This window comes from Lutra lutra, chromosome 8 (assembly GCF_902655055.1).
Source record: "Lutra lutra chromosome 8, mLutLut1.2, whole genome shotgun sequence".
NCBI classification, from domain to species: Eukaryota; Metazoa; Chordata; class Mammalia; order Carnivora; family Mustelidae; genus Lutra; species Lutra lutra.
In genome coordinates, this window is record NC_062285.1 from 50,103,514 (window position 1) to 50,127,706 (window position 24,193).

Here is a 24,193-nt window from a genome sequence, read left to right on the forward strand (position 1 = left end):
AAAGAGAAAAGAAGCCTTTAAAGGTTCGCTCTTCTTGTTTCTGCTGTTTTGAATAGGAGCAGATAAAGCTTCCCCTCTGGTTTGAATAAGTCAAGCCCAGGGCTAGGTTGGCTGTGATTGGCCAGGACTGGGAAAATGAGGTTAAGATGCAAACACAAGCAAATATAACCCCCATGTCTGCGAAGCCATTACTAAGCTAAGGCAGCGGGACCTGGCGCCTCGGCACTTGGGGTGGTTCTCTGGTAGCTGCTGCTGCTCGCTGGAAAACAACTCAGGAAGGCCCTGCGGGAGCGAAGGCAAGGTACAGTGGGCTTAGTGGATGGGTGTGCATCAGTAGAGCAATTCTACTGAAGGAGGAAGAAAGGAAGAGGAGATTGAAATTTCTGTGCCTTTGTCTTCTTGGATGATACTTTTTAAGGGTTAAACCAGGAGTTTGTAACTAGTTTTGCTAACTTCCTGCTGAGCATTTAAGGCCCTTTTTAGAAACCACTGAGCAGATAGGGCACTTTTTCAAAAGCTGGGAAATAAGGAGAGGGCCCCATTCACCTAGCTCAGAAAGATGGTGTGGGGTAAGATAGAAACCAGCTTCCTCTGCTTGGGGTCCATTCACAGAGCTGTCTATAAGAATTGAGGGCCACTGGCTTTTAGCCTTGGATTTCAGAACCCCACCCCACACCACCCCAAGGGTTTCTGGAGTGCTGGGGAATTAAATAAGGACTTGGGGAAGAGGGAGAGAGAAACAGCTTGGGGGACTTCAGTGTCACAAATGGAGTCACATTTTCCGGTGTTCCACTGAGGCAGGAAGTGTCGGCTTGGAGCGTGTCCTCTCCTTGGGGAGGGGGCAGGGCGCTTTGGCCCAGTGAGCTCCTTTCCGATCCATCACTTAAGCCCCTGCAGGGAAATGGGACTGCTGTTGGCCTTGGAGAGTCACAGCCCTCGTTAATGCCAGCTGGTTGGGTTTTTTCCCAGGTTGAAACTTCTCGATTTTCAAGAAATGAATTCATTGGCCCTTGTCCCCTTCCCCTAGTTGGGTCACAGCATTTGCCTTTAATGAATGAAATCTAGGGTCTGAGGAAAACCTGAACAAATATTTCCTGGCAGTTGGGAGCTGCACAGGGGAGGGTGAGGCAGCACAAGTTATCAAATTAAATCCTCAAACATTGGCTGCTCAGTCACTGCCCTGCTTCAGCCTTGTTATGGTGGAACACAAAGGGAGTCTGGTTTTTTGTGTTTTGCCAAAGTCCATGCTAGATGATGGCACAAACTCTCCAGACCTGACTTCATCCACCAGGGCTCAAGGATCAATGGCCAGACAGGCTTCTCTTAAAAGCGCATTATGCCTCTGGATAGCAAAACTTGGTGCAGCCCTTTCTGGGTGGGTCGTGTTTTGGGTTTTGTGTTTGCTTATTTACTTTATGTAAATCCACTAAGCACATCTTTTTTCCTATGCCTCTTGAGAGCCTTCATCAGTTATAGGTTTTACCAGAATGCAAGCTTCTTGAGAGCAAGAACCAGGCAGGCATTTTGATGATACAAAGCCGTTCCACGAGCATGAATGTGTAGAAGTCCTTGCTAATCCTAGACACGCCTTGAACACAGATGGTGCCCCATCCTCCCGTACTTCTCTCCACTTCCTCCCTCTCCCCACCCTGCCTTGTAGGCGGCCATGGCCACCACCAGCTCCTGCAGGTCTGTGTGGGAGGGGACCCAGGGGGCGCCCCAAACTCGGTCCCACACCCCACTCAGACATGTTATTTTCCCTCTTCTGCGAGGCACGGGGAAAATATTTGTCAGAGGACAAAAGCAAGATGGGCTGTTTGACTTTTAGGACAGTTTCCTTAAAAGAGAAAGTCTGGAAAGTAAAAGCCTAAAGAGGAAATCAAAGAGTTGACAGCAGACCTGGTAAGTGAGGACCCTGGGCAGAGCTGGACTGGACGAATGAGAGAAAGCAGCCCCGCTTGGAGATACCCTGATACAAGCTTTTCTTCCCGCGTGCTACTGCAGACAGACAAGTTTAGGAAGGGTTACACAACTTCAAAGTGAATAAAAGCACAGGTTTTAGGGCCGATACAGATTTTACTCTAGTGTGTGACATCAGGCAAACTATTTAACCTCTCCAAACCTCAACTAGCCTATGATGTAAGCTGAAAATCTACTCCGTTTACAAGAATTAAATGATATAACATAAAGTGAACTCGCACAGTAGATAACCATGGCTTTTACCAGAGCTCTTGACAAGGGAAGTGGTAAGGGGGAAGCCGACCTTCTTTCTGGGAGGGGAGCCCCCCAGTGCAGCCAGGCTTACTGTGGGAACTTGGACAAGTCATTTCCCCCACTGCCGTGAAACGGTGCAGGGTGTCCCACAAGGACGTGGCAGGATGACTGACAAGAGACTAGGAAATGACTTAGGGGAAAAGCTGGAGGGACGCCTGCTGCGAGAGGCATCATCCCCCCCCCCCCCCCACTCTGTGATGTTGCAGTCCTGGAAAGACGCGGGCGCCATGTCTCTGAGCAGCGCCTTCAGGGCTGTGGGCAACGAGCCCGGGATCATCACCTGGAGAATAGAGGTGAGCTGGGCTGCAGACACACTTTCCTACTCACACAGGATCTGGGTGGGGGTGGTCTCTGGTCACCCCAGTCTGCTAAACGACAGCCCTGGTACTCCCTCAGTCTCCTGCCTTTGGAAACAGCAACGGGGCAACATCAGAGTCAACTTTTCCTATCCTTGACCCCTCCTGGGTGCTTGAAGCAGGTGGTGACAGGTGGAGGAAATGCTTTTAGCCCTGGAAAGCAGGGCTCCAAGCAAAATAAAGCTTGCCCTTTATCCTGCCATCTGCTCAGTGAGTCTGCACTTCAGTAAATGCCCTAGAGAAATGGGTGGGGAAGACTCCTGGCTGTTTCTGTCAAAAAAAGGGAATCTGTCTTTCACAGGGTACCCTGGCTCCTGCCAAGTGTTAGTGGGGCAGGGAGAGGGGGGGCACGGAGGTTCCTGCGTAGATCAGGGTGCCGCTCATCACCTCCCCCACCTGGGCTTGAGCTCCTCCGGCTGACCTCGAGTTCCAGCAATCTAGCTGGGAACAGCCCTAGCCTGGGCAACTCCACCTGTCGGATATAAGAAACCCCCCTCCCAGCACCCCTCCTCCCTGCTCTGAGGCCAGGGAGGGGTGGCTGCCTAAAACCCAGAGCCCTTAAGGCTCCCTGTTTATTTCAAAATAGGAACTAAAAGTTACTTATGGTATATTTAACATTGTCACCTTTAACACACGTGTAGAATATACATACGCAAGTATGACTACAGGTGTCTGTCACTTGGAGAGAGTGATGAATGTCCCTGAGGCCATGTGAATGACTCTCCTGAGACAAGCCATATGTGCAAGGGACACATCAAGTCCTCACCCCCAGACTCCAATGCGGAATGCTGGGTGTGGAGCCCCACACACCACTGGCACTCACCTCTCCTAGCCCCCCAGAATCCCCACGTTCCGTTCACAGCCATAACCCTTGCCCGGCTCTGGGAGGTCAGGGTTGGAGAACTGTGTTGGAGACACTGGTGCAGCTGCTCAGAGTGGGATTTGACACAGCTCTTCTCCCTGCAAAGGGCTGGAGGGGCTCACAAGGCTCCTCCCAGTATAGTGAGAGCAAGCAGGTGGTGGGAGGGGGTAGGGTGAAGACAGGGACCCAGATTCAGCCCCGGGGGCCATGCAGGCAGAGCTCAGCAGAAGCTAGAGGGGTGGGCCCGCTAATCCTGTGGCTGGCCACCATGCCCCATAGGATCAGCAGGGACATCTTCCCTACCTCTCCCCAGCCACCTGTGCCAAATGATGGACAGGGAGGCTGGGGGGTGGGCAGTGGACTGTACACAGCCCTTGTCCTTCCAGAAACTGGAGCTGGCGCTAGTACCCCTGAGCGCCCACGGCAACTTCTATGAGGGGGACTGCTACGTCATCCTCTCGGTGAGCACCCCCACCTCTGGTTCCCATGAGCTTCTCCCCTGAGAGCCATTCCTGGGTTCCACAGGCCTGTTGCTGGTGCTAATCCGTTTCCTGGTATTGCTCTTGACTCTCCCTTGGTGTCATACAGAACAAGCCCCCAGTTTGACTACCAAAGGCCATTCTTAGGGCATGGGGCCCTTGGTCTATACCTCAGGGAGGACTCGGCAAGCAGCACCCCTCCCTCCTGGGGCTCAGCCCCCACGGTAACATGGTACGGAGGCAGGCCAGGTAAATCCAAGGCCACGCCTCCAAGTGCTCATGCTAGTAGAGGGAACAGTATCACCCAGGAAAGGTGCCGACAGAGTCAGGCAGAGGGACAGCTCGGCTCTGTGTCAGCACGGCAGTGCAGGGCGTGAAGGGCCAGCAAGGCCTGTCTGTGGCTTAGCTTGGAGAAGATCCCCACGGGTCTCCATGTAGTCGGAGAACAGTATGCTATCAACTCTCGCCAAATGCGGGAGGACATCTGGGCCCTGCCAGTGCTTGAGCCACATACCAGGTCTGGACAGGGGTGCTGCAGAGAGGGAGAGAGACCCAGAGCCTGCCTGCAGTGGGCCACGAGCCACCATGGCTGTGTTCTTCCCACGCCCGGGGGCCAGCAGCAGAGCAGGGGCTGGGTGAGCTGGCCCCTGACCTCATCTCTCTGGACACCCCAGACACGGAGGGTGGGCAGCCTCTTGTCCCAGGACATCCACTTCTGGATCGGGAAGGACTCCTCCCAGGACGAGCAGGCCTGCGCAGCCATCTACACCACGCAGCTGGATGACTACCTGGGGGGCAGCCCCGTGCAGCACCGAGAGGTCCAGTACCATGAGTCTGACACCTTCCATGGCTACTTCAAGCAGGGCATCATGTGAGTAGTTCCACCAGAGCCCGGACATAAATGGCAGTTTACTAAAGAGGAAAAAAAAAAAGGCTAATCGGTATATGAAGAAAAGAGAAACACAGATCGAAACAAAGCTATCGCGTCCACCTAGATCAGAGCAGGGCAGACTAGAGGGCAGGGCGGAGGCCAGCAGCGGCAAGGCTGTGGGGAAAGAGGAGCCTGAGTGCCCCCCGGGCAGCGGGGGTGGGAGGGTGGAGGATCAGCACGGCACGCTGTAGGGCAGTCTGCTGTCACTGAGGCCAGTCCCCCTCCGGGGTGTATAACTCAGGGGACCTCTCATGCACCCAGCTCCACAAGGGCTCATGAGCCACAATGTTCACAGCGGTGTCAGGACTGGTTGTGTGAAGCCGTAGGCACCATAAGGGCTCCTCATGGGGAGACAGGACGGGGAAAAGTACTGCATGGGTCCGGGCAGCAATGGGAGGCCGTGGAGCAGATGCCCCGCTGAGTAGTGGACAGCCCTTAAAAACATGGTACTTGGTGACCAAAGAAACGGGCCTGAAATATATGACAGTGCCAACTTCTGTTTTAAAAAAAATACACACCCACAAAACAACAGGAAACATTTACCCGAATGAAAATTAAAAGGCAGTTGTTCTATGGTTGGAGGGGGTGCCTGTGGTGGGGAGAGGAATGGTGGAGCATACGCAGAGAAGAGGGAATGCGTAAATACTGAAAGAAAACAAGAGAGGGGTCTTGGAAAGGACAGTGATAATGTTCCACGAACTGAGGGGTTTAAATCCAAACTTTGCACGTGAGATTGAAAACAAAAAGGAATTCCAAGGAGCTGGAGAGATCTGGGACAAGGGACAAGGCGCTTCTTGCTGGTTGGCAGTCACTGACTGAGGACCTGCTGGGCACAGCATGCCCCATGAGTCACCAGAGAGCCCACAGACCAATGTCCCACTGGATTTTGGCTCGTCCTGTAGGTGCAGGACATTTGGGATGGAGGCGGGGTTGGGGGAAAGTTGGGGGCCAGGAGGTCGGACTCCCCGAGCCGGTTTGTCTTAAGGCCATAGTGTCATGACTGCTTCCCTGTGCCCCTCTCCTTGTCCCATGCTGAGATTCAGACAGTTGCTAGAACCAACGAAGCTCATGCTACGGGGTCCTCACCGCATAGTCCTGGAACACTAGTCCTCCTAATACGTCAGCTTGAATGTCAGTCCTCTGGAGAGGACTGCCCAGACCACTCTGTCAAAAAGGCTGTCAGGGAGTCTCCTTCTGGGGTGGCAGTTACCACCTTCTCTGTTTCCCTTGCTTATGTACTGCTGCCCCAAGGGCAGAGGCTGCGTCTATCTAACCAGTCTCCCCAGTCCCTAGCACCTAAGTAACTGGGGGTTATCTGGATATCCCCTCAGCTACAAGAAGGGGGGTGTGTCCTCCGGGATGAAGCATGTGGAGACTAACACCTACGATGTGAAGCGGCTCTTACATGTGAAGGGGAAAAGAAACATCAGAGCCACGGAGGTAAGCCCTGCCCACTGTCGGTCCTAGGCCCGGAGCCTCCCCACCAGGTACTTCAGAATTCCTCCTGAGCGATGTCTCCTTGTCCACAGGTGGAAATGAGCTGGGACAGTTTTAACCAAGGCGATGTCTTCTTGCTGGACCTTGGGAAGGTCATCATCCAGTGGAATGGCCCAGAGAGCAACAGCGGAGAGCGACTCAAGGTGCGGTTCTTCCCAGTATCAGCACCTTCTCCCCCTCAGGCCCACTCATGGGGCGTGCACTCTCTCAGTTGACTTTTCCGTCATCCTTCCTTGCTGACTCCCAAGGCAGGCGCCTTGGAGCAGAATCTGTTTCAGAGACAGGCCAAGTGCCTAAGTCTGTGACTCACCCGGGGGTCTTTTTTTTTTTTTTTAAAGATTTTATTTATTTATTTGACAGACAGAGATCACAAGTAGGCAGAGAGGCAGGCAGAGAGAGAGAGAGGAAAGGAAGCAGGCTCCCTGCCGAGCAGAGAGCCCGATGCGGGGCTCGATCCCAGGACCCTGGGATCATGACCTGAGCCGAAGGCAGCGGCTTTAACCCACTGAGCCACCCAGGCGCCCCTCACCGGGGTCTTAAGCCACAGAATAACTCCTGTGTCTGGGACCCAAGTTACTCCCCCACCAAAGCCAGCAAGTGCCAGGAGGTGCCCAGCAGGACTGAGTGCTTCCTTGGCCTTATTTGTTTGACAGGCTATGCTTCTGGCAAAGGATATCCGGGACAGGGAACGAGGGGGCCGTGCTGAGATAGGTGTGATCGAGGGAGACAAGGAGGCAGCCAGTCCAGAGCTGATGAAGGTCCTTCAGGACACCCTCGGCCGGCGCTCTGTTATCAAGCCTGCCGTGCCTGATGAGATCATAGATCAGCAGCAGAAATCAAACATCATGTTGTATCAGTGAGTAACTAAACCTGGCTGCTGGCTGGAAGCTGGGGTAGCGGGTGCTTTGGCTCCTCACTTTGGGTACAGGCATCTGGCTTTATCTTAGGATTTTATGTATTTATTTGAGAGAGAGAGTGCGCATGCACACGCACACACACACACTCAAGGAGATGGCTCGATCCCAGAACCCTGAGATCCTGACCCAAGCAGAGCCAAAAGCAGACTGAGCTACCCAGGTATCCCCAGGCATCTGGTTTTCCTTTAATCCTTTTCAAATGCAGCTTTCAGAAGGAGCTCAGTGTTCCCTACTCAAGGAGGCAGCTATCTCCTGTTCTTGTCAGCAACTCTTCCTGTTCTCTTGAGGACACCCTTCCTTTACTTGGGTCTGTCCATGCCCAGGGATGTGGAGGAGATCATGTTCGAGAGAGAGATGCACCCAAGTGTCCTCCCAAGAACAGAATCCATCACACTCCTGTCTGCATTCAAGCCACGCCTGTCATAAGAGGTCAAACTTCACCCAGAAACTACTGAAACGAAGCCAACAAAATACCAAATTGACTGCAAGACGCTTTTTTTTTTTTTTTCCTTTTCTAAGAGGGTACAGGCTAATTTTTCCCCTTTTCCAGTGTCTCAGACTCCACTGGGCAGCTGGCGGTCACAGAGGTAGCGACAAGGCCACTGGTCCAGGACTTACTGAACCATGACGTGAGTAGAGTGTGGGTGGGTGCAGCTTCTGCGGCCAGACCTGGCTTCAGAGATCTTCCTTATGGTCCTGATTGGCTGTAACCACCTCTATCCCTGCCTACTTCAGGACTGCTACATCCTAGACCAAAGTGGAACCAAGATCTATGTGTGGAAGGGAAGAAGAGCCACGAAGACCGAGAAACAGACAGCCATGTCTAAAGCCCTGGTAGGAGCTACAGCTGTGCGGTATTGTCCACAGAATTCTGTCAGGACCACGTCAGATGTGTCCAGAGAGCCAGACGAGGCACTTGGGCTTACAACCTCACCATTACATACACGGACTTCAGTCAGACCCACAACCTGGGGATAAATCCAGGTTTGAGAGACAATTCCCGGGTTGTTCTGAGGGGTCAGTAACGTTTGTAAGGCTCTTAGAGTGGTACCCAGCGCCTGCACCTGCTCCGTAGACATGGTTGCTGCTATCGAAGGGGATATCACCTCATGGGCAACAGCCCTGTCCTCAAGGGGCCCAGGATGCTGTCCAGACCTACGCAGGTGAACCCAGCAGGATGCACTTACACAACAATAAATGAACAAATGAATGTGGCACAGAATCAGTGGAGTGCATGAGGGCGGCAGGAACACAATATAGAGGATCTTGCAAAAAATAATAATAATAATAATCATGACAGACCAAGCCAGAGATAGGCAAATGTTCCCCTCAGTCCTTTCCCTGAGGCAGGTAACTTGGTGCCTAGACATGAGTGAGTTAGCATCTGACTCCGGCTCCCACAAAGGGGCAGTCCCACCAGCTGGCTTCCAAGGGGCGAGTCACCAGATAAGCAAAGAACCCAGTGCCTTCCCTGACTGACCTGCCTTTCGGGGTATGGGGGGTGTCTTCAGCACTTCATCCAGATGAAGGGCTACCCTGGCAGCACCAACGTGGAGACCATCAACGACGGTGCTGAGTCGGCCATGTTCAAGCAGCTGTTCCAGAAGTGGTCAGAGAAGGACCAGACCGTGGGCCTGGGGAAAACTTTTGGTGTCGGTAAAATTGGTGAGACTGAGACTGCTCCCCCGGTGGCCTTCCCACAGCAGGGACTCTCTAGAAAGGCAGGCACAGATGCTCTTCACTCACCTGGCTTCTCCCAACCCCTCCTCTGCAGCAAAAGTTTTCCAGGATAAATTTGATGTGACTTTGCTGCATACCAAGCCCGAGGTCGCAGCCCAGGAAAGAATGGTGGACGACGGCAATGGGAAAGTTGAGGTAAATCAGGGATGCGCAACTCAGGGCAGGCCGCTGCAGCCCTCCTAGCCATGTTGCTGGAGAGGCCAGAGGAGCCGGTGACTCTGCTCCGCTTTGCTTTCGGTTTCACCTCTGGGAACTCAGGAGTCATCTCTCAGGGGTGGCCACAGTCTGCCACGCTTTCCAACAACCCCTCAGGGAAGTGAGAGGCTGCTACCCCCCACCCCCACCGCAGGCTATCAATGACTCCACTGGCAGAAACAGTCAAATTACCCCAGAGCCATGGCAGGGATGCACCTGAGCCAGAATGACCCAGTTCTCCTCGGGATTCAAATCATGCAAACTGCAAACAGGAAAAGCCCTCACAACTGGGAAAGAAGAACCAGAGGGGGAAGCTGTGCTGTGGGTGGATGTTAGGGCCTCACCCGCCTGGATTCTCCGTGAAGCATGGCCCCGTTCCCTTCAGGCGGCCATCTCTTCAAATAGGGACCCCATCTCTGGGAAATTGCGTCTTCTTCTGTGTCCAGGTCTGGAGGATTGAAAACCTGGAGCTGGTCCCCGTGGAGCATCAGTGGTACGGCTTTTTTTATGGGGGAGACTGCTATCTGGTTCTCTACACGTACGAGGTTCATGGGAAGCCACACTACATCCTGTATATCTGGCAGGTAGGCCTGATACAGGTTCTGAACTTGGGCTCCCCATACTTCCTCCGGGCACCAGGCAGGGCCAAGGCATTGCCGTGACCCACTACTCCCCTCTCACCCCTGCAGGGCCGCCACGCCTCAAAGGACGAGCTGACAGCCTCGGCATACCAGGCAGTGGAAGTGGATCAGCAGTTCGACGGGGCACCTGTGCAGGTCCGAGTTGCCATGGGGAAGGAGCCCCGCCACTTCATGGCCATCTTCAAAGGGAAGCTGGTTATCTTTGAGGTGAGACCCCTCAGATAAAGTGACACCAGGAGCAGGAATACTCAGACGAGTCAGTCAGTCTCCGTATAGGAGAGGAGTGACGGAGACCAGGGCCGGGGATAGACACAGACGAGAAGGTTAACCTCTCTGAGACATTCCCAGGAATCCCAGCTGCCCGGGGCTTCAAGTCCAAACTCTGCCTAGCTAAAGTTCAAGTCTTTCACAATCTGACCTGTATCACCCATGCAGGTGTGTTACTCTCAGAGCCCTAACCCACACTCCCCACCCTAGTGAAGGGGATCTCCCCATTAGACCTCACATGTGCCACAGCCCTGTCCAGCCCCGCCCCTGGATGTGCCCCTTCAAATTCAAGTCTCACTTCTTCCATGGAGCCCCTCACGGAAGCAATACCAGTAATGTGTAATGTCATATGCTTGGTATCACACAGCCTGTGGTTAAGTCCGAGTCTTCTCATTTATTTACCAGGTTGCAAAGCCTCAGTTTTCCCATCTGTACCATAGAATAAAAAACACTTACTTCAGGGGTGCCTGGGTGGCTCAGTCAGTTAAGGGGTCTGACTCTCGATTTCAGCTCAGGTCATGATCTTGGTCCTGGGAGACTGAGCCCCACATCAGGCTCCACACTCAGCAGGGAATCTGCTTGGGATTCTCTCTCTCTCTTTCCCTCTGTCCCTCCTCATGATCAGGAGCACATGCACTATCTCTCTTGCTCTCTCTCTCAAATAAATAAATAAATCTTTAAAAATAAATACCTATTTCACAGTTATTATGAGGTTCCACAAAATGATACAGGTAAGGCACCAGCCACAGAGTCTGGTATATAATAAAAGTCTCAGAATGAGAGTTAATATTATTGGTACCATAATTCCAGCTCATCTGACCTCTCCCTGTGGCATGGGAGCTCCCCAAGGTCAAAGGCAGGGTTAAATTCATCCATAATCTCTACAATGTCTAGCCCAGTGCTCTGTACACATGGTGCCCCTTAGAACTAGATTTGGCTTTTCTCTTTCTCTCTAGGGTGGGACTTCCAGAAAAGGAAATGCTGAGCCTGATCCACCAGTAAGGCTCTTCCAGATTCAAGGAAATGACAAATCTAACACCAAAGCGGTAGAGGTTCCAGCCTTTGCCTCCTCCCTAAACTCTAATGATGTCTTTCTGCTGCGGACCCAGGCAGAGCACTACCTGTGGTATGGCAAGGTAAGACAGCCGGGCCTAGGGGACACATCAGCCCACTGGAGACCAGCCCTATGCCTACCTTCCTGTCAGCAAGGGTGAAGGAACTAAGGGGTAGGCTGGAGCAGTCCTCAAGATGAGTCTTTTCTTAAAGGATCTGCCAGCGTTCCCCAGGATTAGAAACTCACTGACAGCATTGCTCATGCTCAGGAGATGCTCCGTAAACTTCTACACAGAGGGAGGCTGGATAAGTCAATCTTCCACACCAGTTCACTGGATTGTAATAGGACAGGCATTAACATCGAACACAAACACTAAAAATGTGATTTTGTCCACTCAGAGTGCATCTACACTAAACGCCAGATTTGTTTTACAAATAGGTTTACCAAAATTGTCTTACAAAAGAGAACTGGACAGGGAAAATTCTCTGCACCATAGTCGTCAGGGCAATGCTAGTGAAAACCACAGAGATGCTGTCATATGCCTAGCAGAATGTCTAAAAAAAAAAATTGACAATATCAAGTGCAGGTGAGGAGGCTGGGACTCGGGGCATTGCTGGTAGGAATGCAGATCCAGCCTTTGGAAAACGATTTGACGGTTTCTTATAAAACACACACCTATGATTCAGCAATCCCATGCCTAAGCATTTATTTACCCATGAGAATGAAAAATCTACCTTCACACAAATATACATGGCACCTTTATTCATCATGACCCAAAATTGGAAGCAATCCAAATGAAGAATGAAAAAAACAGTGGTATATTCCTATGGTAGGCTACTACTCAACAACACAAAGAAAAGAGCTGTTGATCCTCACAAGGGTGAATCTCAAATGTCCTCTGCTAAGTGAAGGAAGCCAAACTCAGAGGCTATCTAGTGTATGATCCCAATTATAGCATTCCAGAAAACGCAGACTGCAGTGATGGAGAACAGATTGGTGGTTGCCAGAGGTTAAGGATTTGGGGAGGGTCTGAAGACAGAGGGGGAGTAGCCTGAGGGAATTTTGGCAGGGCTGAGGCAATGTTCTCTAGCTGCATTTTGATGGCGGTAACATGATTCTCTGTGTTGGTCAAGAGTCGTAGAACTGTACATCAACAAGAGTGAATCTTTTTAAATGTAATTTAAAGAATAAATTTAAATTTTTTTTCTTAAAAAAAAAAAAAGTCAAAAGGAGGTGCTGAGATTCCAACCGAAGGTGAAACAAAGGGGCCTCTGACCAACATCCACTGTGGGTTTCAGAGTCCAGTCCTGTTCTTTGCCACCATGCTGTTCTCCTCTCCCTATGGCTCCTTTCCCAGCACTAGACCAAACCTAGCTCCCTATCCTGAGCCACTGGCCCGGTAGCTGATCCAAGTACACTCAGGGTCCCCCCTCCCCAACATCAATGTGTCTGTGTGCGACTAACACGTGTGCTCTCCTCATCCCCCTCTCAGGGGTCTAGTGGAGATGAGCGGGCGATGGCCAAGGAGCTGGCCAGCCTTCTCTGCGAGGGCACCGAGGACACTGTGGCCGAGGGCCAGGAGCCGCCTGAGTTCTGGGACCTGCTGGGAGGGAAAACTGCCTATGCTAACGACAAAAGGTATGGGAACGCGGTGTCACCTCCTACGGGCTCCCCCTGCCGCCCGGGTTTGTGAGCTGCACAAATTCTAGAATGCCTTAGAGTTTGAAAACCCTGATTTCTGGATGAACCACTGAACGCTACCCCTGAAACCAATAATGAAGTGTATGTCAACTAACTAGAATTTAAATTTTAAAGAAACACATGATTTCTCAGTAGCTCAGTTCCTCTAAAGAGACTGTATTGCAGACTACAACAGGAAATACTGGACGTACAGCCTCGTCTCTTTGAATGTTCCAATAAGACTGGGCGGTTCGTTGTCACGGAGATCACAGACTTCACCCAGGATGACCTGAACCCAGGTGATGTGATGCTCCTGGATACCTGGGACCAGGTAAGACACAGCCAGAGAGCTTGGAACAAGTGACAAACCAAACATCTGTCAGTGGTAACCGAAGGAAGAGCCCACTTCTTGCCAGGGATGGGGAGAACAGAGTGTTGTTTGAAACTGACCACCCTGGGGAAATCAGTCCATCTTATCATCATGCACTTCTTTTTCTTAGAAGAGACAGCGACAGGCTCCACACTCAGCGATGGGCCTCTTAGGGAATATAGGGCCCTAAAGGGGAGATCTCCAAGGCAACCACTCCCTAACACCCTATTTTCCTCAGCTCAGCTCAGCAAACATACTAGCACTTCCTCCGTGCTCCAGTAACCGTGGTGGGGGTAGGGTCACCAAGGTGAAGGGGCCCTGCTCTCAGAGTCGACAGGCTGATGGAGGAGCTGGACAGAAAAATCTCATTTTGCTATGATGGAGGTATGGTGCCATGGGAGCACAAATTAGGGGCACTCAACATAGTTTAGGGGTTCAGAGAAAAGTTCCTAGAGGAGACGGCTTCCAGGCTGAATCTCAAAGGACGAGTGGGCATTAATCAGGTAGAGAGAGCATCCTGGGCAAAGGAAATCGCACAAGTAAAAAGCAAGGCATGGAATAGTCTAGTATACAGGGAACTACCGACAATATCATCAGACCATAAGACAGAGTAAAAGAGTTCAAGATGAAGCTAAGAAGTAGGTATGAGCCTTACCTACCATGTCAAGTTTGAATTTTATCGTGGAAAGCAGGTGAATGACACAGTCCCTGTGCTTTCGACAGATCACCCTGCAAAGTGTGGGAGAGGAGGGACGGGCGGGGGGGGAAGCGACAGAAGAATATGTACTGGGAGGCCAGTCGAATAAGAGGAATAAGGGCCACCTTGGGCTGCACAGGGGCCGTGGGGTCAGGATGGAGGGAATGGTGACACATATGACAAATGTGTAGGAGGGAAACAGCTGGCCTTGGTGACTCGCTGAGTACAGGGGCATTGAGGATGGCTCCCATGTTACTGCCCTCAGTGACTGGGTAAATGGCATTGACCAAGAATGGAGACACAGACACAAGTCTAGAAAAGAAGAGCTACATTTTGGGGTTCTGTTTGAGCTTCCTAGAGACAGCCGGTAGCGGGGGGAGGTGGTATCTTGCAAGAAGCTGAGTTTAGGAAGCTGAAGTTCAGTGAGAGCTCAGGACTGGACATGTAGATTTAGGAGATACATGTTTAATTAACATCATGAACACCAAGCTGATTCTGGGAAAAACCTTTCTCTGCTGAACAAACGAGGCTGGGAAAGTTCTCTGAGGCTGTGGTTCGCTGAGCAGGGAAAGGAAGGGCACTTAGTACTTAGTCCTTGCTAAAAGCCCATTAAGACACTCCCTCTACCACAACAGGTGTTCCTGTGGATTGGGGCTGAGGCCAATGCCGCAGAGAAGGAGAAAGCCCTTGCCACGGCCCAGGAATACCTGTGTACTCACCCTAGCGGCCGGGACGCCGACACACCGATCCTGATCATCAAACAGGGTTTTGAACCTCCCATCTTCACAGGCTGGTTCTTGGCCTGGGACCCTCATATTTGGAGCGTAAGAACAGAGAGAATGGGGGAGACTTCCCTACTGCCCGGGAGCTCAGCACGAATAACTCAGTGGGAAGGCAGGGTACCGCCTCAAAGGCTGAATAAATCCAGGACCACATTTCCCCCACCCTCCTCCACTCCCTTGATTTATACTGTCCTTCTCTTCTCCGCCCACCATGGCACTAGGTCCAGTTAGAGAATTCCCAGCTTGTCTCAGGACTAAGCCGTGGGTGGAAGTAACCAAAGGTTGAGAGAGTTTATCCACACACATCTCCTTTCTGAGCTTTACAACCACCCTGACAGCTGGGGCAAATGTTGCTTCCCATGTTAAAAAGGTGGAAGCTTAGAGGAAAGGGGATTTGTCCAAAGTCACAATTAGGAAGAAGCCAGGTTTTCTGACTCCTAGTCAACTGCTCTGTCTTCTTCAGTCTTGTATGGAGGATTAGGGAACACCAGCAAAAAATGCAGATCAGGTTGAAGGAGCTTCTGACCTGGCGTGGACCCAGAAAGGGGTATTTTCTTTTCTGCTTAGCCCTGCAATGTCTTCTGATTCCCCAGCTACTTTGCTTTCCTCAAGGGTAGACGAGGCCCAAGATGTCCCTCCCCCTGAAAGCAGCACCTCGTCCTGTCTTGTCTCTTTTGTTTCAGGCAGGAAAATCCTATGAACAGTTAAAAGAAGAGCTGGGAGATGCTGCTGCTATCACGAGAATCACTGCTGTGAGTTGCATTTGCTCTTGGACAGAAGCAAGTCACACAGGCAGCTGGAGCCAGGGAGAAACCGTAAACGCTACAGACACAGCACAGGCGAAACCCTATCGTGTCCTCCTTTAGTATCACTCTAGCGGACTATTCGGATTTGAGGTCATTTTAATCAATAGCAAAGCAGGCCTTAAAGCCAAGTTCCTCGTTTTACTGCCTTCCAGAATTTAGAATAGACTTGTTGCCTAAAAATATATATCTATCATATACATATATAAACATAAATATAAATAATTATATATCATATATATATTTAAATATAAATAATTATAACCTAGGAATCACCTAGTATTATGGACTGAATGGTTTTGTCTTCCAAAATTCGTATGTTGAGCCCCTAGCCCCTCATGTGATGGTATGAGGAGGTGGGGCTTTTAGGGCGGAATTAATGCCCTTAAAGGGAGCGCTATGAGCACTTGCTGTCTTGCTCTCTGCCATTTGAGGACACATTGGGAAAATGCCACCCACAAGCCAGGAAGCAGACACCTTAATCTTGGGCTTCTAAGCCTCCAGAACTATGAGAAATGAATGTTTGTTGTTTAAGCTAAAAAACAAACAAACAAAAACTACAAAAACTAATTTTATTATTCAGTTCCATCATTCAGGACAGACTAAACTGATAGTAGTATTTTTCATAAATAAGAAGCTTCTAGGGGTGACAGGATGGCTCAGTGGGTTAAAGCCTCTACCTTTGGCTCAGGTCATGATCTCAGGGTCCTGGGATCGAGCCCCAAGTTGGGTTCTCTGCTCGATGGGGAGCTTGCTTCCCCCTCACTCTTGCCTACCTCTCTGCCTGCTTGTGATCTCTTAAAAAAAAAAAAAAGAAGAAGCAGCAGCAGCTTCTAAGCCAAATGATGTGCTTACCAGTTTGACTGTGAAGTCCACAAAAACTCAGGCCATTGCCCCTATTCCAATGGTGAAAAGAAGGGCAGCCTCTGGCCAGGAAGCCAACAGTTCTTTAGTCTTAGGATGAACGCATTGTAGTGGGCTCCATCCTTTGTGCTCTACAAACTTCGGATTCCAAAGCTAATGGCCAGGTAGTATCTTTAAAATGCGTTTAACAACAGGATGTCTTCTATTTGAAGTCATTTAAAGGCTGGAAATGGAGAGCCTAAACACCGGGCCAAAAGAAGGTCTGTGATCACAGTACTGAAATGAGATTTAAGCACAGTGTTAAGCCCAACTGCTTATACAGGATTTACCCTAGACTTACTGAATCAGCATTTCCCAAGATCTGACCCCAAAATCTGAATATTTTAGGTTCCCAGATGATTCTGACAGGCAGCCAGCTTTAGGGAATCATTGCTCTAAAAGATGATCACAAAGGGGGCAGTGGTATCAGCCGGAATATTAAAAATTATGCACACAGAACTTGAACTACACAGACCCTGAACAGTCTTTCATCCTGCCTACGTTCTTATCTTACCTAGGACATGAGGAATGCAACCCTCTCCCTGAATTCTGAGCTAAAATATTACCCTCTAGAAGTCCTGTTGAAAAATCAAAATCAGGAGCTGCCTGAGGATGTGAACCCGGCCAAAAAGGAGGTGAGAGGCTAAAGGAATTGTGTCTACTGGGAGTGGAGCTCTCCACGAGGGAAGCTCTCCGTCTTGGCACGTGGCCTAGGACAGCTCTGGCACATTGCTGGCCCCTCAACAGACATCTGAGCTACCCAGTGGCTCGAGACAAAAACTCAGGACTCCTTTTTTCCTCACCTCCCACATCAGTCCATCAGCTAGCCTCTGTCCATTCCTCCCCGTCTCTCTGCTGTCCGGCCATCACGGACTACTGTAATAGTCCCCCAACCAGCTTCCACCCCTGTCCCAACCATCAGTTCTCTCCCTGCATAACAGCCAATAGGCTTTTAAAGCAGACAAAACTGTTCTGTTCAAAACACCTCCAAACAAAAGAATCTAGAATCCTTTCTGTGGCCTCCGTGGCTCTACACAATCTGGCCCACACCCGCCTCTCTGATGTCATCTCATAGACCACTGGCCTCTACTCGCCACCCTCTAGCCAGGGGCTCCCTTTCTGTCTTAAACACACTCCGTCCCAGCCTTTGAGCCTTTACACCGCCTGAGATCCTTCTTCTCACAGATCATCACAGAGGTCAGGTCCTGGCTCCGAAGCTGCCTCCCTCCAGACAGCCCTCCCTGACCACCCTAACACTGCTTAAGAGCAAGGACCTTCTCTATCTTGTTGACCTCCACGTTCTCCGCTTTTCAGCACCTAAAACAGTGCCTGGCATCTAATATGCATTCTTGAAGTTTTGGTTAAATGAATTAGCACTTTGATACTGAATGAATGCACTAATTTCCCCCTTGAAGGAATTGATTTGGGAAGGATCTCTGGGTTTTGTACAGTGTCTTAGCTAACCAACTCTTAAGGATCTGGACTACAACTTTCTTAAAAACAGAAGCCATATTTTAATAATTTTACTCAGATAGCAAATATTCAGTAAGCTTCAATAAATAAACGTTAGGAGAATTTTATGCTCTGAACAAGATCCACGTGATCATGCATTCAAAAATGTCTGAATAAAAAATGGTAGATAAGGGCACGAGGCAAGGAAAACCAACTCTCAATTTAGTTCTCCATTCAGTCAAAACCTGATGTCTAGGATTCATCATATATAACCCAAGTCTTGTTCTTTTGGCAAAAAACTGGTACCAGGTGGGATACGAGAGCAGCAAATCTGGTCAGCTTCTACTCAGGCCAAAATGGGACTCCACAACCCAAGAACCCTCCAGTGAATAATTTAAGTGCATTACACCCTTTCTGAAAAATTCCTTCTTCCCCCTTCAAAGATGCTCTCCTGGCTCCACCTTCCCCCACCCTGTTGTCATTGATGGGTGCCATGTCTTCCTAACTAGAGACTGTTTTCTCTCCTAGAATTACCTCTCTGAACAGGATTTTATTTCTGTGTTTGGCATCACAAGAGGGCAATTTGCTGCTCTGCCTGGCTGGAAGCAACTCCAAATGAAGAAAGAAAAGGGGCTTTTCTAAGGCAAGAAGCTCTCTGCCTATTGTAAGACCACAGAAGAGAGCAGAAAGAGCCAGTAACAGGAAAGAACTCATCTACCAATTTCTGCCTAATAGCCAACTACTTAATTTAGATACAGTAAGGTCTGCAAATCGCAGCATGTTCTCCATCTTTCTCACCCCTGCTTCCATAGTTGTCATAGACCTAAAATGTTAATACCCACTTTTTGATTTTTGTGGCCTTCCAGCTAAAGTCTCAGCAGAAAGTACCACAACTGCAAGAATCCAGAGAAGTCAGAAAAGAAAAAAAAAGAAAAAAAAAAAAAAACACGAAAAAAAAACCCAGCTAAGTTTAAAGTTTTTAATAATGGGCCAAGGACATAAGGTTGTTTTAAATTGTAAGATCGGTGTTTGCAAAATCTATTTAACCCACCAATCACTGAAGGTATTTCTATTATCTACCCCAAGGGCAAAATCCAAATGCTCAGATCTGTATGTACCAGAGATTTTTAACTTTTCAGATAAAAATATCTGTATGTGCAAATGTAGTTCAGTATCTGGGGTTTGCCTGTTATGGTAATTATTTTGTGATGCAGGGAGAAACATCTCCGTACTGGGGTAGGCAAGAGGCACTGAGTGAGTTCTCTGGGTAACCGGACCACTGTGAAGTCCTGTTTCTGGCACAATGCCAAAATCTGCCTTACAGCTGTCCAGGGGACCTCAGTCCCCACCCGTCTCTACCCCATTGTCCAAAAGAGAAAGAGGGCCATGTGTTATTAATTTCAGTAACGAGGCCAGAACCAGTGTGCACACCACAGCGGAGAGCCTTCAAAGCACGCCATAGACAGCAACATATGAACCACATTTTCCAGACAGCTCCAAGTTTGAGTCAACAACTCCCAAGGAATCTGTGTGGCAGAAGTAAGGTACTGGGGAACACACCAGGAGAGAAGCGCCGTGCAGGGTCACAGAAGCACTAAGATCAACGGGGTTCGACGTTTTAGGGTTACCATGATAGGTCTTGGCTGAAGGAAGCAGCAGCCCAACGGCTTACATCTGTCCTTCCAGGTACTGGCGGCGCCTTCAGTAAGCGCCCCCTGCTGTTTTCCACAACCTGGCACAAATCAGGCACAAAAAAAGCTAACCCCCCAGCACTACACAAACAAGGAAAAGATTCTACTCTTCTTAATTATATAGCAATTTTCTTTAAAGCTTCGCTCATCGAGTCTATCATTTCTTTATAAACACCAATGAAAAACAACTTCTGGGTTTGAAGAGGCTTAGGAAATAACTTCTTTTCGTAATGATGTCCAAAGCTGAGGAGAAACCTTTCCTCCAGCCAAGTCTTTGGAACCTATTCAGCTTCTGCTGCCTCTTCCCCTTCTCCACATTCAAACCGCACAAAGTCCACGACAGACACCCCGTGAGGCCGCACATACTGTCCCAGCGTGATGGAAGGATCCAGCAAGTACGGCTGGGACAGCATCTTGGTTTCTGCCTCCCCGCCGGGCTCATCATCCAAAGAGCCAACAGAGAGAGGGGCCATGCCCACCACATGCTGCCCCAGGCGGCGGCCCAGGTCCTCCAGGCCTGCTCTGCGCTCAGATGTCTCGCAGATGACCAAGGCCCCGTACTTCCCCAGCACCAGGTTGTGGAGCGACGGGCTGTGCATTGCTCCATGGACGTAAGAGCCAACGTAGAACCCAGCTGGCACCTTCACCCATGCGGCTCGTTTAAGAGTCATGTTTTCTCCCAGTTTCCCTATAAAAAAGAAAAAACAAGTAACACACTTCTAGAACATGACACCCGTGGCAGTTACCAAAATATGCATAGAAGTGGCCGAGTCTGGGAGATAGTCCTCTCTCCCCACGTTTACACTATGAATATGGAAAGATACCATTTGCCATTTAAAGAAAAGGTATGTGGGAGGAGTGCGTAGGGGTGGGAGAAATAAAGAACACCCTTATGGAACACCAACAACGTCCCACACTGGTACTTAAAAACAGGCTATGGTGTCCCACAGACCCTGGATTCGGGTCTCAGTTCCGCCCCTTACCAACTATGTAACCTTATGCAAGTGACATAACCCCATTTATGAATTTATCAAGCCTTTGTTTCCTCCTCCACAACACAGAGATGACATCACTTAAAATAACCTGAAAGCAGGGTTCTTAGGAGACATAAATAAAGTAACATATGTAAATGCACTTAATTACATGACCTAGCACAGAGAGGCACGCACATGCCAGCTATCATTACTATGTTTGATGTAGGCTTAGAAAGCTCGAGCTACCGCCCAAGCTCACACAGCTACTACGTGCCAGAGCTGGAAGCAAAGCCCGCATCTCACTCCAAAGCAATTAGGTGTTTTCTTCCCCTGAAATTACCATCCCTCCCGAAAATCACCATAACTGACACAACTCTTCGTCATCCATGATAGCAGGAAAAAGTCCACAACTAAAAGCCCCAGAAAACCCAAACCCCATAATATCAGATAGTTTCAACTTCCTCTCAGCAAAAATAAAAATTCTCAGTTTTTTTTTTTTTTCTAAGATTTTATTTGAGAGGGACAGGGAGCAAGAACAGGGGAAGGGGCAGAGGGAGAAGTAGGCTCCCCACTGAGCAGGGAGCCCGATGTAGGGCTCGACCCCAGCACCCTGGAATCATGACCTGAGTGGAAGGAACTTAACCCACTGAGCCACCCAGTTGCCCCCAGCGTTGTTTTTAAGAATCAAATATAATTCCAGGTTTCCCTGTCTCCTCAGGATGCTATCCTCTCTAACATAAGTCCAAATAAGCCAAAGGGTAGGAAAGAGGTTAGGAGACCCCAAAAGGTCTAGGTAAATATCCCTGCATTAGCCATAGTTATATCTAAAAGTCTTAATAAGGGAAGAAATCTTAAAACAATTCAAAGCATTTGAACAGTAGTTAATTCTCAGAAATTGACAAGGCTGAAACACCCAGTTCTTCCAGAATTTCTTAATAAGTCCCATTCGCAGCTGTCTGCCTGGCTTCTCAGCCATGACTCACTAAAACATCATACATATTTCAAGATAACCTGATAAAAACAGAATTGATGCCTTGACTGGAAACGATGGATGAGCAGTAAATTCCCAGCAAGCTCTAACCCAGCCCTACTTCCCTCCTTCCATCAAGGACACGTAGGAAGAAAGCAAAATTCCCACTAGTTCTGGCACAATGATCCAGCTATGGTTCCTGTGCCCAGTGGTTCTGAAAGAATAAACCTTCACAAATTCAGGATCAGATTTTTTCTAAAAAAGAGCTCAAATTCCTACACATGATGCCCCCAAATATTCCTGGATCCCTTTATAAAGAAGGTGAGATGACTTCTGATGTAGTGTGTCTCCCACAGGGTATAGAGAGGTAGTCAACTGGAAGAAGTCAAAAGCCATCCCTGCCTAAAGACATGCTTTGGTCAGCCTGCAGAGTGAGGAAAATCATTTTAATTAGCTGCAAACATCTAAAAACTGAACTTTTTACACAGAAAGCTAAATTCTTTTGAAGGAATTTAAAAATTCTGACCACGCTGGGACCCCAAGGTAACAACTGGCTAGAGCCTGGTGGCAGTTTCCTTCACCAGTGTGAAAGTCTCAGGGACCCTACTGCTAATGTCTAACGCACAACACAACCCACTTCTCACATTCATATTTCCTGACCCTTGTGGGCACATGAGCTTGCAATTCCTCATCAGGTGTGGAGGAATATCAAAGATACCAGGAGGTCCAGTTCATGATTTCCAGTTCCCACAATCCTTACAAATACTCACCGATTGCTAAGGCTAGCTGATCCTTGAGACAGCCTTCTCTCTCAGGCCCAGCTGGAAGTTCAGAAAGCTCAGAGGAATTCAAGAAGCCCTAAGTGCACACACACACAAAAAGAACAAATCTGTTCTGTCCCACTTAAATTACAAAGAGACTAGGCAAAAATAGTGTGTTTCTCAAAAAATGACTTAAGACAACTAAGTATAAATGAATGTTTTGGGTCTTTTTTTTTTTTAAGATTTATTTATTTGAGAGAGAAAAAGCATTAGTGAGCAAGCCTGCACAAGGGAGGGACAGAGGGAGAGGAAGACTCTCAAGCAGACTTCCTGCTGAGTGCAGAGCCCAACGCAGGGCTTGATCCCAGGAACCTGACATCATGACCTGAGCTGAAACCAAGAGTCAGACACTTAACCCACGGAACCACCCAGGTGCCCCTTAAATGAATGTTTTCATTAAGCCAAAGATGTTACAAATCTATTAAGAGTCTATTTTTATCTCTATTATATTCTATCACTGTACCACCCCCAATTCTATCTCAATCCCATCCTCTGGCCTAACTTCTTCGACTGTAGTTTCCAAGAAATTAGGAACAGTCTTTTCAAACAATCATAAAATGTTAAAGCTAAAAGACTGATTGGATAAACCGTGGCACAGCCACATAATGGAAAAACTATGCAGCTGGGAAAAAGAAAAGATCTGCATGAGCTGCTACAAAGTATTTCCAGGTTATATTATTAAATGAAAAAAAGCAAATTAAAAGAGTACATATCTAGGGGCAACTGCATCAGGCTCCACACTCAGTGAGGAGTCTGCTGGAGATTCTCTCTTTCTCCCTTTGCCACTTCCCCCGTGCATGCACACTCTCTCTCTCAAATAATAAATCCTTAAAAAAAAAAAAAAAAAAGAGTGTGTGTGTGTGTATATATATATGTATATATTTTTTTAAGATTTTATTTATTTATTTGACAGACAGAAATCACAAGTAGGCAGAGAGGCAGGCAGAGAGAGAGGAAGGGAACCAGGCTCCCTGCTGAGCAGAGAGCCCGACACGGGGCTCGATCCCAGGACCCTGGGATCATGACCTGAACTGAAAGCAGAGGCTTAACCCACTGAGCCACCAGGTGCCCCAAGACTATGTATATATTATGCCATCATTTGTGTAAGAAAGATTTATATAAATATGCTATTTTTGCAAAAAAAAAAAAAAAAAAAGACTTAAAGGATACCCAAAATCAATGAAACTAGTTATCTACTGGAGTGGACAAGAATAAGGTAGAAAGGAGAGGAGGAGGAGTGAGACTTCTTTGTGTGTATGCGTGTGTGCATGTATATTACAGCTTTAACTTTCACAATCTTGTTAATGTTTTACACTTTTTTTTAACTTATTTGACAGACAGAGATCACAAGTAGGCAGAGAAGCGGGCAGAGAGAGAGGAAGGGAAGCAGGCTCCCCGCTGAGCAGAGAGCCCGATGCGGGGCTCAATCCCGGGATCCTGGGATCATGACCTGAGCCGAAGGCAGAGGCTTTAACCCACAGAGCCACCCAGGTGCCCCAATGTTTTACATATTTAAAAACAAAATTAGATTAACAAGAATTTGGGGGTAAAACCAAAATTAACTACACAGAAACATAAGACTCTAACTGTATTTCAAATGAATAATGTAACTTCACAGAAGAGGGAAAAACTAATCCAAGTAACTTTGAATACAGTCCTTTGACCATGTAACTCCAATGTAAAGACAGAAACAACATCCAAGGAATCTTGAACTCCTTAATAGGCTTGTTATTTGCAGCAGTCAGGTATAGTCACTAAAACGATTTAGTGTGTATTGGAACGATGAGAAAATAAGTAAACACTGAAGTTGCTAAGAGCCAGTGTACTAACAGTGCAA

The 24,193-nt window shown here is 48.8% G+C and overlaps 2 protein-coding genes across 3 annotated transcripts in view; one reads left to right on the forward strand and one right to left on the reverse strand.

Annotated features, from left to right (window-relative positions):
* Positions 1–19,062, forward strand: AVIL (advillin). Of its 2 annotated transcripts, none has more exons than XM_047740607.1 (20): positions 1–301; positions 2,481–2,567; positions 3,879–3,953; positions 4,646–4,842; positions 6,234–6,342; positions 6,432–6,542; positions 7,053–7,255; positions 7,867–7,945; positions 8,052–8,150; positions 8,828–8,981; positions 9,091–9,191; positions 9,698–9,835; positions 9,941–10,099; positions 11,116–11,295; positions 12,706–12,851; positions 13,068–13,224; positions 14,596–14,784; positions 15,426–15,494; positions 16,967–17,083; positions 18,429–19,062. In XM_047740607.1, exons 2-20 carry the CDS (start codon positions 2,502–2,504, stop codon positions 18,540–18,542), a joined length of 2,463 nt encoding a protein of 820 aa, XP_047596563.1. In that variant the 5' UTR covers positions 1–301; positions 2,481–2,501; the 3' UTR covers positions 18,543–19,062. The 2 variants fall into 2 exon arrangements, with proteins under 2 accessions (XP_047596563.1, XP_047596565.1); XM_047740609.1 differs by having other exon boundaries at positions 5–301; positions 13,080–13,224.
* Positions 18,866–24,193, reverse strand: part of TSFM (Ts translation elongation factor, mitochondrial) — a 12,365-nt gene continuing 7,037 nt past the window's right edge. Inside the window, exons 5-6 of the mRNA XM_047740614.1 lie at positions 22,306–22,393; positions 18,866–20,279 (exon numbers count right to left, since the gene is read on the reverse strand). Coding sequence (XP_047596570.1) covers positions 19,873–20,279; positions 22,306–22,393 — 495 coding nt within the window. The 3' untranslated portion in view covers positions 18,866–19,872. The remainder of the gene's footprint in view (positions 20,280–22,305; positions 22,394–24,193) is intronic.